General features: G+C 43.6%; 1 protein-coding gene across 1 annotated transcript in view; it reads left to right on the forward strand.

Moving 5' to 3' along the window:
• LOC135249544 (Ig heavy chain Mem5-like) overlaps positions 1-16,414 on the forward strand; it is a 29,873-nt gene that overhangs the window by 8,325 nt on the left and 5,134 nt on the right. The window contains exons 3-4 of the mRNA XM_064325154.1: positions 13,646-13,692; positions 16,091-16,393. Coding sequence (XP_064181224.1) covers positions 13,646-13,692; positions 16,091-16,393 — 350 coding nt within the window. The remainder of the gene's footprint in view (positions 1-13,645; positions 13,693-16,090; positions 16,394-16,414) is intronic.

Below are 16,414 nucleotides of genomic sequence, written 5' to 3' on the forward strand. Positions count from 1 at the left end.
TTAATTTTGAGGTTATGGATTTTGTGTTCTAAGTCTTCCTTAATTTCACAGGTGTTAATTGTCAGACACTGACTGAGTCTGAACCAGCAGTTAAAAAGCCTGGAGAATCCCACAAACTGACCTGTACAGCCTCTGGGTTCACATTCAGTGACTACAACATGGCCTGGATCAGACAGGCTCCTGGGAAAGGACTGAAGTGGGTGGCTACGATCAGTAATTTAGCTGTCAAGACATGGTATGCCAGTTCTCTAAAGGAAAGATTCAACATCTCCAGAGAAAACAGCAAGAACCAGCTGTATTTACAGATGGACAGGCTGACAGCTGAAGACACTGCTGTGTATTACTGTGCCAGAAACCCACAGTGAGAGAGAGTGAGGGGAGAGCTGCACAAAAACCTCTTCCCCTTTACCACACAGAGCTACAGCACAGAGCCCTGGAATTAACTCTGCAGTATGAAGTGAAACACTTTGGTTTTAAACATCTTTATTTTTTATATATATGTTTTATCCAGCTGACGATGCGTGATCATCCTCCAGATACCCTTTCGAGTAATCTCCTAACCAGCAGTTTGTAAATCCTTTCTGTCTCTACAATATTAGGTATGGATTCTGATCAAGATGTAAAATCAGAAAAAATACTGATGTTTGACACAGTAAACTTCATTTAATTTCAAAATTAACTGTCTTTATATTTGTCGCAGCTGTATTAGTTTTATGAATACCACATACGTCAACCCTCAGTCTCCTCATCTTGTGAGCTGAATGGCTTTGTAACTGTAACAAACTGTTAAAGATCACTAGGGTGTTGTGTTCCTTCTAAAGATGCATTTGGTACCTATTCAGTTATAAATGACATTAAGTGTGACCCATTTTGTTGTTCTTTATTGGTATATTTAGATCAATTTAAAACATTCAGTTCTGAATATGTAAATGAACACATTATCACTGTACACTGACAAAAGTTCCAGATACAAACCTACCTGTTGGTATATCTATAATCAATGTGAAAAACACTATTAAACAGCTATACTGAGATCACCTGTTCCTTATATAGATGCACAAACATAAACATGAAAAATCAGCAGTCATTCACTATGGCATTTCCTGAATTTAACGTGAATTATGAGGATAACACACTCAAATTTGATAGTGCGGGACCAACCCATCAGAAAGGGCCTTAGTTTTTACTGACCCCTGGCTGGGAAAGAAAACACGACCATGTTTTTCATAACTTTTCCTCTTTATGAAATTGATGGCCGTGAAAAAAGATTTTGCTGTGAAAGTCAATTTATTTCAATTTATTAATGAAATGAGTCACAAAAAAAGTTCAATAAAAACACTTTTCTGAAATAGGGAATACCAAGTTAGTCCTTCATAATTCTTCATCCACTGATACTGTCAGGTGAACGGGGGTTAGGACCCAAATGCAGAGTGAGGGGAAAAAACTCAAAACGGTATTGAAATAACGACTTTACTAACAAATCCGGAACAAAAGAAGGGAACAAAAGGCCTCGCAGGGCAACACTTAAGAAACAAAGTAAATCTTGAAAACTCAGGAAACAAATAAAATCCAAAAATGCGTGGAAAACAGGACATGGGCAGAAACACACGGGGAGCTACTCTTAGGAGAAAACACGCAAGGCAGAAACATAACCAGAATCACGCACAACCAAACAAGGATCCAGCACCTGAGTCAGGGAGAAGGGAACTTAAATAGACAAGACAATGACGAGACACAGCAGGGCACAATGCACAATCAGGCCACAGAGAGGGAAGGGAAAACGAGACAACCAAAAACCAATAATTGAACAATTGAAAACAATACAATTAAACAGGGTACAAGCAGGACACAAAACAGAAGTGCCGCCATCTGGCGGCCCAACAAGGAAAGACATAGACGGAAACACAGAACCATGACAGATACTTAATATTTGCACTGATGATTCATTTCATCAAAAGCTGCACCAAGCAGTATTGGTAAGAAAAAAAGACCCTCGGAATAATTAGTAACAAACTATTAGAACTTGTTTCTGATCAACACAAATCTAAACTATGACCCTTTGAAATGGTAAACTATCAATCACCTCAAAAGATGCTTCTCTGTTTAGTAAATATGGGGATGAATTGAATGACCTTTGCGTTAAACTGTTTTTTTTACAACATCCATTTCACAAAGAGAAATGTCAAAATTATGAAAAAACACGGTTGCGTTTTTTTAATTATTATTTTTATTTTATCTCAAATATTCGAGGGATTCGTTCCTGCACTACAAGGAGTAAAAGAGCACTTTAGTGTATTTTAGCAATCTTGATAGAACGTATCATATTTCACAGACATTAATATCATAACTGTGTGAAATACATTTTGAATTTAATCCAAAAGCTTTCTCGCTGATGTTGTCAGGGTGCGTGGGGGGTTAGGACCCAAACGCAGAGGGGGAAAAACTCAAAACTCCAAATGGTGAATAGAAACAAAGACTTTACTTACAAAACAAGAACCAAAACAAGGAACAAAAGGCCTCGCAGGGCAACTCTCAAAACACAAAGACAACCTTCAAAAAAACACAGGAAACCAAGAAAATCCAGAGAATCCAAAAGTGCGTGGGAACCAGAACATGGGCAGGAACACATGGGGCAGAAACACGATCAGCGGCATGAACAAACAACAACCAGACACAACCAAGGATCCAGCACCTGAGTCAGGGGTGAAGGGAACTTAAATAGAGCAGACACTGACGAGACACAGGAGGGCACCATGAACAATCAGGCCACAGAGAGGGAAGGGAAAACGAGACAACCAAAAACCAATAATTGAACAATTGAAAACAATAATACAATTAGACAGGGTACAAGCAGGACACAAAACAGAAGTGCCGCCATCTGGTGGCCCAACAAGGGAAACACAGACAGGAACACAGAACCATGACAGATGTAAATTCAAGAATAATGCTGGTGGAAGCAATCTCCATTAAGGGGCAGCAGTGCTCCTCATAATAGTTAACCCCCCAACCCCCAGATATTTAAACAAAATCTGTCCACAATATTTCCTGTAAAAGTCACTAAGAATTTATCTCTCCACCCAGGAGCATCACCTGTAAAACAGGGAGAGAGATTTGTTTGTGAGAGTGGGGGGAATTAAGCTGTGTTGCTTTATCTTTTAAGTGAGCATGCTGTTTGTGACGGTACGGGTGCTGGGACCCAGGCGCAGAGTGGAAAAAACACGAAACTCAAAGGGGAGAAAATTAACAAAGACTTTACTTACAGAAAGGCAAACACACGGAACAGAAAAGGACACGAAGGGCAAAAACACAAACTCAAAAAATCTAAATAAGGCAAACAAACAGGGAACAGAAAGGACACGAAGGGCAAAAACACAAACTCAAAAAATATCTAAATAAAACAGAAAACAAGAGGAACTCACAAACATGGGCAGGGCAGAACACAGGCAGGTAGCAGACAAGGGCAGGTCAAACAAAACACAAGTCAGAACAAACACAGGCAGGTACATACGCTTGAAACCAACAGATATCGGGAACAAACACAACTCGGGAACAAACACAAACAGGTAAAAAAAACGCAGGCAGGTATAAATGGTCTGAACATTAAGGCAACAAACACAAGCAGGCAGGAACATGTATGTCAGGTAACAAACACAAGGAACCAGCACCCGAGTCAAGGGAACAGAGAACTTAAATAGACAGGGGGGTGACAAGACACAGGTGAACTCAAAAAACAATCAAACCAGAAGGAGGGGATAACAAGACACAGGTGGGAACAATGATGGGATAACGAGACAACCAATAATACAATTAACAGGGGGGGAACAGGACACAAAACAGAAGTGCCGCCATCTGGCGGCCCAACAGGGAAAACGCAGACAGGAACACCGGAACATGACAGTACCCCCCCCCCAAGGGACGGCTCCTGACGTCCCAGGAGGCCGACCCGGGGAGGGAGTCAACAGAGGGTGGGGGCTGGAGACAGGACTTAGGACTGGACAAGACAAGAACAGGGACAGAACACGGGAACAAGACTCTGGACCGGACTCTGACGGGGGAACAGGACTCAGACAGGAACAGGGACTGGACACAGAACTGGGGTAGGAACAGGACTGGACTGGACAGGACAAGACTCAGGGCTGGACTGGACAGGACAGGAACAAAACAAGAACAAGACTCGGGGCTGGAGGGGAACTCGGGGCTGGACGGGAACTCGGGGCTGGACGGGAACTCGGGGCTGGAAACAGGACTCAGGGCAGAAACAGGACTGGACAGGAACAGGACTGGACACAGGACTCAGGGCAGAAACAGGACTGGACAGGAACAGGACGGGACACAGGACTGGAACGGGACGCAGGACTCGGGACTGGAACGGGACGCAGGACTCGGGACTGGACTAGGACGGGGGAACAGGACTCGGGACTGGGCAGGACCCGGGCAACACGGGGAGACTCAGGGTTGGGCAGGACCCGGGCGACACGGGGAGACTCAGGGCTGGGCAGGACTCGGGGAAACTCAGGGCCCGCACATCGGGCGACACGGGGAAATTCAGGGCCCGCACATCGGGCGACACGGGGGAAACTCAGGGCCCGCACATCGGGCGACACGGGGGAAACTCAGGAAACCAGGGGGGACTCGGACAGGGGCAAGGCAGACATACAGGACAGGACTGAGACGGGGCACGACAACACTGGACTGGGTTGGACAAGACTGAGGGGGAAACAGACTGCCAGATACTGGCACAATCGGGATACCTACAAGGACAAACACAGGGACAAGCAGGCGGGGAGGCACACGGCGACATCGACGGACACACAAAGGGACAGGCAGACAGGGAAGGCGAGGGGGGAGCCCAACAACTGACATAGGGACTGACACACAGGCAAACAAGACAAAACACACGCGGACTGGCACACTGACAGACAGGCAGACAGGCGGGCAAACACGTTGGCCGATGGGCTGACGGCTTGGGGGCAGACAAACAGGCCAACAAACTGGCTGACACACATACGGGTAGACCAACAGACAAACAGGCGGGCAGACAATTAGACAGGGGGGCCGGGGAACACACGGACACACGGTTGGGAGGACGAACACCAAAGGGAGAATGGACACCAGGGGGAGTGACGAGGCCGGGGGAGGGACGACCACTGGGGGGAGACGGACTCCGGGGAAGAGACGATCACTGGGGAAGGACCGACACCGGGGGAGAGACGACCACTGGGGGGAGCGACGAGACCGGGGGAGGGACGACCACTGGGGGGAGGACAGACTCCGGGGAAGAGGCGACCACTGGGGGAAGCGACGATACCGGGGGAGAGACGATCACTGGGGGAAGGGCGAACACTAGGGGGAGCGAGAACACTAGGGGAAGCACGAACGCCAGGGGAAGCACGAACGCCAGGGGGCAAGGTGTGGACACTAGGGGGAGCGAGAACACTAGGGAAAGAACGGACACTGGGGGGCGCGAGAACACTAGGGGGAGCACGAACGCCAGGGGGAGCACGAACGCCAGGGGGCAAGGTGTGGACACTAGGGAGAGCAAGAACACTAGGGGAAGAACGGACACTGGGGGGCGCGAGAACACTAGGGGGAGCACGAACGCTAGGGGGAGAACGAACGCCAGGGGGAGCACGAACGCCAGGGGGAGCACGAACGCTAGGGGGCAAGGCAGGCGGCTTAGCCTGCGGGGCGGCCAGAGCAGTCTGCGGCGGCCCCTGCGGGACAACACATGGGACCGTTGTCCTCTCCGGGGCTCTGGACGGCTCTGGAGGCCTCTCCGGAGCTCTGGACGGCTCCGGAGGCCCCCCCGGGACTCGAGGCGGCTGCGGAGGCTCCCCTGGGGCTTGAGGCGGCTCCGGAGGCCCCCCCGGGGCTCGAGGCACAAGTACAGCCCGAAACTTGGGTGTAGCAGGCGGCCTCCGCGGAAGGGTCAGAGCAGGCGAGGCCTCCGGGGCTGGAGGCTGCTCTGGGGGCCTCTCCGGGGCTCGAGGCGGCTCTGGGGGCCTCTCCGGGGCTCGAGGCGGCTCTGGGGGCCTCTCCGGGGCTCGAGGCGGCTCTGGGGGCCTCTCCGGGGCTCGAGGCGGCTCTGGGGGCCTCTCCGGGGCTCGAGGCGGCTCTGGGGGCCTCTCCGGGGCTCGAGGCGGATCTGGGAGCCTCTCCGGGGCTCGAGGCGGATCTGGGGGCCTCTCCGGGGCTCGAGGCGGTTCTGGGGGCCCCTCCGGGACTTGAGGCAGAGCAGGCCGTGAAGGCCGCTCCGGGGCTTGAGGCAGAGCAGGCCGTGAAGGCCGCTCCGGGGCTTGAGGCAGAGCAGGCCGTGAAGGCCGCTCCGGGACTCGAGGCAGAGCAGGCCGTGAAGGTCCCTCCGGCACTCGGGGCAGAGCAGGCCGTGAAGGTCCCTCCGGCACTCGGGGCAGAGCAGGCCGTGAAGGTCCCTCCGGCACTCGGGGCAGAGCAGGCCGTGAAGGTCCCTCCGGCACTCGGGGCAGAGCAGGCCGTGAAGGTCCCTCCGGCACTCGGGGCAGAGCAGGCCGTGAAGGTCCCTCCGGCACTCCGGGCAGAGCAGGCCGTGAAGGTCCCTCCGGCACTCGGGGCAGAGCAGGCCGTGAAGGTCCCTCCGGCACTCGGGGCAGAGCAGGCCGTGAAGGTCCCTCCGGCACTCGGGGCCGAGCAGGCCGTGAAGGTCCCTCCGGCACTCGGGGCCGAGCAGGCCGTGAAGGTCCCTCCGGCACTCGGGGCAGAGCAGGCCGTGAAGGTCCCTCCGGCACTCGGGGCAGAGCAGGCCATGAAGGTCCCTCTGGGACTTGGGGTGGAGCAGGCCGAGGGCCCTGCCATCTGGGCTGGGCAGGGGACAGGAACACAGACCACAGCTGTAGGGAACCCGGCTGGGCAGCCGGACGGGACCGGCGGGACCCCCGCGGGCCGGACCCTGGGAAGATTGCAAGCCGCGACCCCTCAAAAGGGTCAGGATCCGCCGGCTGATCAGCTGGAGGTCTGGCCGACCGGGAGGCAGCCCGACCACGGCGCCTCCGCGACCGCCCGCCCCGGGCACTGGGAGGTTGAAGCTCCCACCACCCCGATGGCATTTTAAACAAAAAAAAAAAAAAAAAAAAAAAAAAAAAAAAACCTCTGCTGGGTCCCAAACTGGCTGGTTCCTTCTGTGACGGTACGGGTGCTGGGACCCAGGCGCAGAGTGGAAAAAACACGAAACTCAAAGGGGAGAAAATTAACAAAGACTTTACTTACAGAAAGGCAAACACACGGAACAGAAAAGGACACGAAGGGCAAAAACACAAACTCAAAAAATCTAAATAAGGCAAACAAACAGGGAACAGAAAGGACACGAAGGGCAAAAACACAAACTCAAAAAATATCTAAATAAAACAGAAAACAAGAGGAACTCACAAACATGGGCAGGGCAGAACACAGGCAGGTAGCAGACAAGGGCAGGTCAAACAAAACACAAGTCAGAACAAACACAGGCAGGTACATACGCTTGAAACCAACAGATATCGGGAACAAACACAACTCGGGAACAAACACAAACAGGTAAAAAAACGCACGCAGGTATAAATGGTCTGAACATTAAGGCAACAAACACAAGCAGGCAGGAACATGTATGTCAGGTAACAAACACAAGCAGGCAGGAACATGTATGTCAGGTAACAAACACAAGCAGGCAGGAACATGTATGTCAGGTAACAAACACAAGGAACCAGCACCCGAGTCAAGGGAACAGAGAACTTAAATAGACAGGGGGGTGACAAGACACAGGTGAACTCAAAAAACAATCAAACCAGAAGGAGGGGATAACAAGACACAGGTGGGAACAATGATGGGATAACGAGACAACCAATAATACAATTAACAGGGGGGGAACAGGACACAAAACAGAAGTGCCGCCATCTGGCGGCCCAACAGGGAAAACGCAGACAGGAAAACCGGAACATGACAGTTTCCATATTTTTATTCTAAAGTAAAGTTATTCTGTGATGTTTTCCAAAATATTACACATAAGTTAAAATAAATTACTTGAATGTTTTGCTGTCTGTTTCAAAATGTTATTACATATTGATATACTTATGTGTCAGACTAGGTTTTTTTATTTCTGTCACCACAGATGGTCACTCTGTTGAAATCACACAGCCAGGCTCCATGGTTGTAAAGCCAAGACAGCTTTTATTTGTCTCCTGTGAAGTCTTATATTCAGTTAGTGGTTATCACACAGCCTGCATTTGATAGCCTGCAAGGAAAACTCTGGGGTGGATTGGGATGATATGGTACAATGAAGACACTAATCACAGAGTGGAAATTCACCATCTTCAGAAATACATCCAGCAGCACAGTGTTTTTATCAGGGAACTGATTGGAGATACAGGAATGTATTATGGTGCCCCACGCACAATGTGCTGAAGAAATGTCAGGCCTGCACAAACACACAGGTGATGCTCAGGCAATGGCATATGGACTCAGGAAGCATGCATTGACTTCATATGGGGTTAGTGAAGCGTGAATTTTGAGTGTTTTTAACAGTACATCTGAACTGAAATACAAGCCATCCATGGCTTAATGTGGACGGTGCTTGTACAGTACTATGAGAAGTGTGGATGCACACAGTGATCTCCAAAGTTGGTAATGCACACAAGTAAAGTGCCTCTAGACCTACCTCTGTGTCCCCACACCTGCACATCAGCACTGTAGCTGAAGCAGGTTCTCTCCTCGGAAGCCAGTCACACTGTTACACCCGATAGTCCACACAGTACTACAGGAGAGCATGGAAGTGAGTGCAGTTATCACTTTTGAACTACTCCACCATTATCATCTATGGATATGTCAATTCATTTAAAATTATTTTCATAAAGTGGTGTATGGATTCTCAACAAACAAAAGAAAATTCTGCAAAATCAAATACAATATATTTTATTTGCAAATAGTGCTTTTTTAGAGAGAACTGTCACAAAGACATTAACAGCAGGAAAACTGGGCAAAAACCAGGCCTGAACACACAAAAAGCAAGTGAGGTAAAAAATAAGAATATTAAAAAAAACTACCAGGTGGGAAGAGAAACAGTCAAATAACAGCAAGAAAAACCCTCCCAGATGGGAAGAAATCTCAGGAGGAACCCGGCTATAGAGAGAGAGCCCACCCCCTGCTGGCCCGCCCGGTGTAAAGCAGAGGTAGAATATGTGTAACAGAAAAAGTAACAAAGGATTTATCACAGCAAGTAATCAAATGGGCTGAGCTGGGTACAGCTGAGGTATTAAACCAGCTGATATAGTAGAAAGTACAAATGAAGGGGTGTATAATATGCAGTTCAGAGGGGTGGGGTGAGGCATATAGAGCTCCAGGTTGGGTCAAGGCCTGTGCTAAAATCAGAGGCGGGACAGGGCTGGGGCAGTCCCCAAACTCAGAAATCATACTTGCATGCGAGAAATTTCAATCATTCTTTACCTTATAAATACTGTAAATAAATGTTCCTTATTTGCCGTAGAAATTCATATAGTATTGAGGCCCCATTCTTTACAGTAAAGTCCTTTTATGCACATCTTCTTCAAATGTACTAAGCATTTCCTATTTAACTGACATGCCACCTATGATATCTACAGAGGCCTCACAGAATGAAGAAAACAAGCTGTGGTGGATAGTTAAAATGACCGATATGCTTAAAGTATATTTCAGTTTGCTGGAATGTGTGTTTTATTATGGAATGCATCACACATAATAAATGCAGTCAGTTCATTTCCCTGAGGGCTGTAGGTCAGGCAGCTTGATTCCTGTATGTACTGCTTTAATTGAATAATAAGAACCTCCCCTGTGTTTGCACTCTCAGTCTGTTTTTACTCCTTTTATGTTCTATAACATTTCAGTTTGACAGGGGTATAGAATAACTCTATTTTTATACAGATTCTCTCATCTATATAATAATTATTAAGGTAAGAAAATCTGTATCAATGTCTCTTATCATATAGATTTAATTTGCTGTAGTATTTTTTTCCAGGAATTGGTGCTAAAATAAGGGTTGGATGTTTAAATGAAAAGAAAACAAATCTCAGAAATGGGTTAAAGTCGAAAGTCATGGGCATTGATTGCTGAATGTGTAGGTAATGCATGATTTTCATGTTTAATAATAAGACTTAAATAAATATTTTGAATAGCAATAATTAAAATGATTCAATATAAATTCACAACGCTCTTTACTAAATTAGTTAGACTCATTTTGGAGTAATTATGTGAACCCACAACAATGCTGATTAATCATAATTTTTCAATGCATGTTTGGGTAAATTCATATTTAATTAACATTTTAAAACTATATTTTTGAAAGGCAATGCTTAAGTATTCATTAGGAACAACTACTATAATTTACACAATGTTTTTTTGAATCTGTAGTATCTGAGAAATATTTAAACCAACCATGTCCCTGTAAAAATATCTGTAAAATTGTTTAGTAAAGTCTAAACTTTGTTGTTTCAAAATATACTATGACTGCAAATGACATTCTGTTTTCAAAGTAAATATGAATTATTATATTTTGTGCTGGTAATCATCTGACACTGCAGATAAATACAGAAGAGGTGCTCTGTGAAAGGGCAGTAGGTTTTTGTTGTGGTGTAGATCACTGTGTATAGCTGGGGTGGCACTGTGGTTAAACACTGTACAAAAACCTAATCTCTCAGAAAGTGTGTTATTTATGTTAAACTAAAGATGAAGAATCTGCACAAACAGCACGGATTTGTGTTCCTGTGTGTTGTACATCATACAGGTGAATTACACAGTGAATATCTTCATTTATCAGCTAAATTAACAATATCTGGAATACAATTGTACTGGATACATGCACGGATACTCAGCAAGACACAATGTGATATTCATGACTATGTTAGTTATTCCTCTCCTCCAGTTTGATTATTGACAGAAACCATGATGAACGATAATGTATTTTAGGGGTTTGACAAAATTTGGAGTGCTACAGAGTTTTCAAAATGTACATTTGAAGCCTTCCTGAGAAAGGACAGGTTTTTGTGCAGTCAGTTCCATGAAATACAGCACTGTGATAGATTTGACTACTGGGGTAAAGGCACTCAAGTCACTGTTACCGAAGGTAAGTCCTTTAAAATTATCTATATTCAATTTTACATGTTCTTTTCTTTTCAGTTTTAGCACTAAAACCTGTAGCCGTTGTACTGAACCTTTATAATGGTACATTATTTTTGTGAGAATTGCAAGACCTGCCTGAGATCTCTCTCTCTCTCTTCTGAGTTCTGAAAGAAAGTTTTGCTGCAGTAATTTCTCTGTGTGTTTTTATGGTTATTTTGTTTCTCTTTAGCACCGTGGGTTTCATTTTTAAGTTCACTAAATAAATGTAACTCAATTACATCTGGTTAATGACTTCAGCTTCACTCACTTCGTAAAATTACAGAAAAAAGGTAGATTGACTTTCACGATCATTTTTTTTGGCAGCTTAAATCATTCAGAAGGGTATTTAAGAAGCTGATAACATTTAATACAATAGCCTACATTTTTAAACATTTTTGGGGGAAGGCATATTATGACAGGAGCAGAGAGTATAAATCAAATTTCAGAGCAAGATTATTTCCTAGAGGAAACAAAAACATATTTGCGCACAAAATTTTATTTGTAAAAGGTTTGTTACACGTAGAATACAACTTGTGTAAATACGAGGAATGAAACATCCACTACAACAACTGGTACTTGATTACTTGGGAAAGGGGACATTGGTCACTGTCACATCAGGTAAGTCTGCAGTTATTTGGGTTTTAAGTGATTTTTGTTCTGCAAATATACTGTGGCCTTTCGTTATTCTAAAATGGAAAATGGACACAAAAATACAGAGCTGGGTTTAATGTACCAAACATTGCAAGGCACGCTACATCCGTTGTAGCTGAATTTTGTGCGGTTTTATTTCATGTGTGGTTCGTTTTTAGTACTTTTTAGTGATTTATGAAATTAGGGAATTTTTGCTATGTTTCATTTCAAGAATTGTACTGAAATAAATAATTGATTACTGCAGCTTTGAATTACTCGTGAACGTCCGAATAATATTCCGCAAGTTGTTTCTATCTGTGAAGCGTCTTTCAAAGGACATTAAAAGAACACAGAGAAACCATTGGACAAAACATCGCTGTATCGCGAAAGAAATGTCCAACGTCTTTGAGAGCTGCACTCCGGTCACAAGACCGGGCTCGCAGAACCCGCAGACAACCGCAACAGAACAGATATACTGTGCATTTGAAATTAAGTATCTAGTTCTGCTGGAGGCTGAACACGGGATATCTCTTTAAAATGCTTGGCTCAGTAATTCTAAACCATAACATTGCTCTTCACTATATCAAACAGCCGTGTTGTCAAAATGTTATGAAGGCAATCGTACTTAGGTCATTAATACATACGTTCCATTACTTTTCCTACTGTACTTTACATATAAAGAATGACACGTTGCTGTTGTTGTTTGCTGTTAGTTTCGTTTACAAACTGTAGGGAAATCAGCATTGCACAGGTTGGCGACATTTCAACACGCTAGTAGACAATAGTAAGCAACACCGTGCGCAATATTAACGCCGCGTTGTGAATAAAACAGTTGAACTGTGTGTTGATCATGTCCATCATTATGAAATTTCAGGCTTTAAAAAGTCTCATTGCATTATCCGCGAAAACACCAATGAACGAGACTCCCTATGTGCCTTGTGGCCCGTGTTATTTGAAAGTTCACTGAAAAAGTTTTTTTCGAACTTTAACTGGTGTCTGAATTAACTAGGCTTGTTTTGAAGATTGGTGATTCAGTTTATATACAGCTAGCACTAGGTTTACCATTAGCCTTATTTATTTATTTATTTATTTATTTATTTATTTATTTATTTATTTATTTATTTATTTATTTATTTATTTACTTACTTACTTACTTACTTACTTATTTTAGGTCCACGCTCGGCTGCTAGGAAAACTCACGCGATATGTTGCTTACAGTGTTTTTAAAAGTGGACATTGAACCGCAAACTGAGATGCGTGATGCTCTAATAAGCCCATGTTAATTAATTGTTCTTAAATTTACTGTGACTGAAAATGACATGCTGTTTTCAAAGTAAATATGAATATTATAGTTCGTGCTGGTAATCACCCGACACTGCAGACAAATACAGAAGAGGTGCTCTGTGAAAGGGCAGTAGGTTGTGGTGTAGATCACTGTGTATAACTGGGGTGGCACTGTGGTTAAACGCTGTACAAAAACCTCATCTCTCAGAAAGTGTGTTATTTATGTTAAACTAAAGATGAAGAATCTGCACAAACATCACTGCAGTGTGTTCCTGTCTGTTGCACATCATACAGGCAAATTACACTGTGAATATCTTCATTATTACATAAATGAACAAGATTTGGAATACAATTGTACTGGATACCTGCACTGATACTCAACAAGACACAGTGCGATAATTATGACTGTGTTAGTTATTATATCCATACCAATTTAATCATTGATATAAAAAATGATGCGTCATATTGGATTTTACACTGTTGAGGAGTTTGACAGAGTTTGTAGTTCTACAGATGGTTCAAAATGCACATTTGAAGCAATCCTGAGATAGGACAGGTTTTTGTGCAGTCAGTTCCATGAAATACAGCACTGTGATAGCTATAGCTACTTTGACTACTGGGGTAAAGGCACTCAAGTCACCGTTGGTAAGTCCTTTTTAATTCTCTATACTGAATTTTTAAATTTAGAACTAAAACCTTTGATTTTACATTGTGTTTATATGTGAGAATTACAAGACCATGGTTCTCTGTTCCTCCTGAGTTCCAAAAGAAAGTTCTGATGCAATAATTTATCTGTGTGTATTTAGTGAAATATTCCTGAGGTGTTGGTAGATTAAATGTGTTTGTTTTACTACAGTGGGTTTCATTTTTAAGTTAACTAAACAAATATGATTCCATCCCATCTGTTTTCTGACTTCAGAAAAAGGACAGCATTAAAAATAAAATGCATTAGCATTTCTGATAAATTTATTTGGTGCCTTATACCGTTCAGAAAGTTTTTTATGAGGCATACATTTCAAATATAATACAATGCATTTTGAACCATTTTTGTGGAAAGGCATATTAGGACAGCAGCGAAGAATATAATATATGTCAGTATATTTCCGTTAGTCAGTACATTCCATGGAAAGGAGAACTGACATATTTGCAACAGTAATTTTCTTTGCAAAAGGTTTGTTTCATTTTAATGTAAATGTATAAATGTGTAAGTGTATATATGAGGAGAAATATTGTCGAGCGCAGAGATGCATTTATACCTTCGCGTTACTAACTGGGACGACCAGGTAAGTCTGCAGGTTTTCGGGTTTAAAAAATATATCTGTTCTGCAAATATACTATAGGTTTTCTTTAGTCGAAAACAGACTATGGACACGAAAAAAATAGAACTGGGTTTAATGTACCAAAAGTTGCAAAAGGGACACTGCATCTAGTTCCTATAAAATGTAGCTGAATTTTGCGCGGCATAATTTCGAGCTGTACATATGTATGTATGTATGTATGTATGTAATTGATAAATAGTGATAGCTTTGAATTATTCATGAACGGCCTAATAATATTAGCTGTTTATATTTAAGAAACCATTTCAAGAACACAGAGAAACCATTGGACAAAACATCACCGTATACGAAATGTCCAACTTACAGCAGCATTCCGGTTGCTAAACCAGGTTCGCTGCGCCAGACAGACCACCGCAACAGAACGGTTTTCTCCTACTGGGCATTCGAACTGAAGTAGCTAGTTCTGATGGATATGGAACACAAGACAGCTCTTTAAAATATTTTTTATAACCGATTCTAAACCAGAACATTTTCACTGTATTTTTTATGAAGACAAATCGTTGCCTACTTCGGTCATTAATTCATGCTTTCGATTACTTTGCCTACTATATTTGATACACCGATACGTTGCAGTTGTTGTTTACGGTTACGTTCCCGAACTGCGTGGAAATCAACACTTTGGCTACAAGACAATGGTAAACTATAGTGGATGCAATTTTTTAACGCCGCGCAGCAGATAAAAAACAGTTGAAATACGACATGATCATGTCCATCGTCATCATTTCAGACTGAAGGGTCTTATTTTCATTATCCAAGATGGACCTCTTTTTAAGACGAGTCTTAAATAAAGTTGAAATGAATGAAATGAAAAAATGGGACAACTAATGCGCCTTGTAGCATATAATGGGAAAGTGCATTTTAACAGTTCATGCAAGCCTGAGCCTTTAACTGGCTGGATTAAATACGCCTTTTTTTAACATTGATAATTCAATTTATAGCTCTTCAATCTAACATTTTACCATTACAATTTTATTATGTAGCTGTTTTGGCCAACATACCGCTACTAGGAAAGTTTGCGCGAAATGTCACCCAGAACATACTTTTTAAAGTAGATCGACTACAGTAGGCTAATGGGCCTATTAACGAATTATTTTATGCTACTTTTGTACAATAATCTCCTTGTTAATATGTCCCCTTGAACAAATTCAACAAAAACTGCATCATACTTGGTAAAATTGTAGTTTCTGGTTTCATTTCATTTTCACTTAATTTCGCGTTTTATCATTTTGTCTGGTGTCACACAGCTGTTCTTAACTGAAATCAACGCCGAAAGGGTATCATTAGATTAAGCCGATCAGCGAAATAGTTTAAAATGAACTCAACGCGACACACTATGTGGCTTTAAAAATTAAAAATAAAAAAATAAAAAAAACACTTCATTTAGTTTTTGTTGTTGCAGAGAACTTATTTTAACAAGTTACAACTTAAGCAAAGTAGATGCACTCCAAAAATATTGGCCTATTAAAGTAAATACAAATCTCAACCGTGGACAAATATTAGGTTATATACGTTGATTTATTTATGTAAACTACGACGCTGCTGATGACTTCTGTCACAATAAGGCCAATAGTAGGCTAGGTTAGGATACGCACAGCATCAGTTTTAAACTGTTCACAGACGAGATTGATTTTAGTTTATCCCATAGGCCATATGTTTGGTCCCCCCCCCCCCCAATAAAAAAATCAAAAAAATATTTTGCTTTTCAGCCACAACATGTGCACCAACCTCCCTCTTGCCTCTAATGGCATGCGGGTCTAAAGGATCCGATCAGCTGACCCTGGCCTGCATCGCCCGCAACTTTTCGCCTGCTTCTTCCGTGACCTTCCAGTGGAAGGGCCCCAGCGGACGAGCCGTGTCTGACTTCACTCAGTACCCAGCAGTGCAGATCAATGAGTTCTACACGAGCATCAGTCATGTCAGTGTAAAAGCGGCAGAGCGGGAGTCCTACAGTTGCTCCGTGACCCATCCCTCACAGTGTATGAACAAGGAAGTGACTTTCCAGAAACCAGGTATGACATATTCGATGTTTT

Source organism: Anguilla rostrata, chromosome 2 (genome assembly GCF_018555375.3).
Source record: "Anguilla rostrata isolate EN2019 chromosome 2, ASM1855537v3, whole genome shotgun sequence".
Taxonomy (NCBI): domain Eukaryota; kingdom Metazoa; phylum Chordata; class Actinopteri; order Anguilliformes; family Anguillidae; genus Anguilla; species Anguilla rostrata.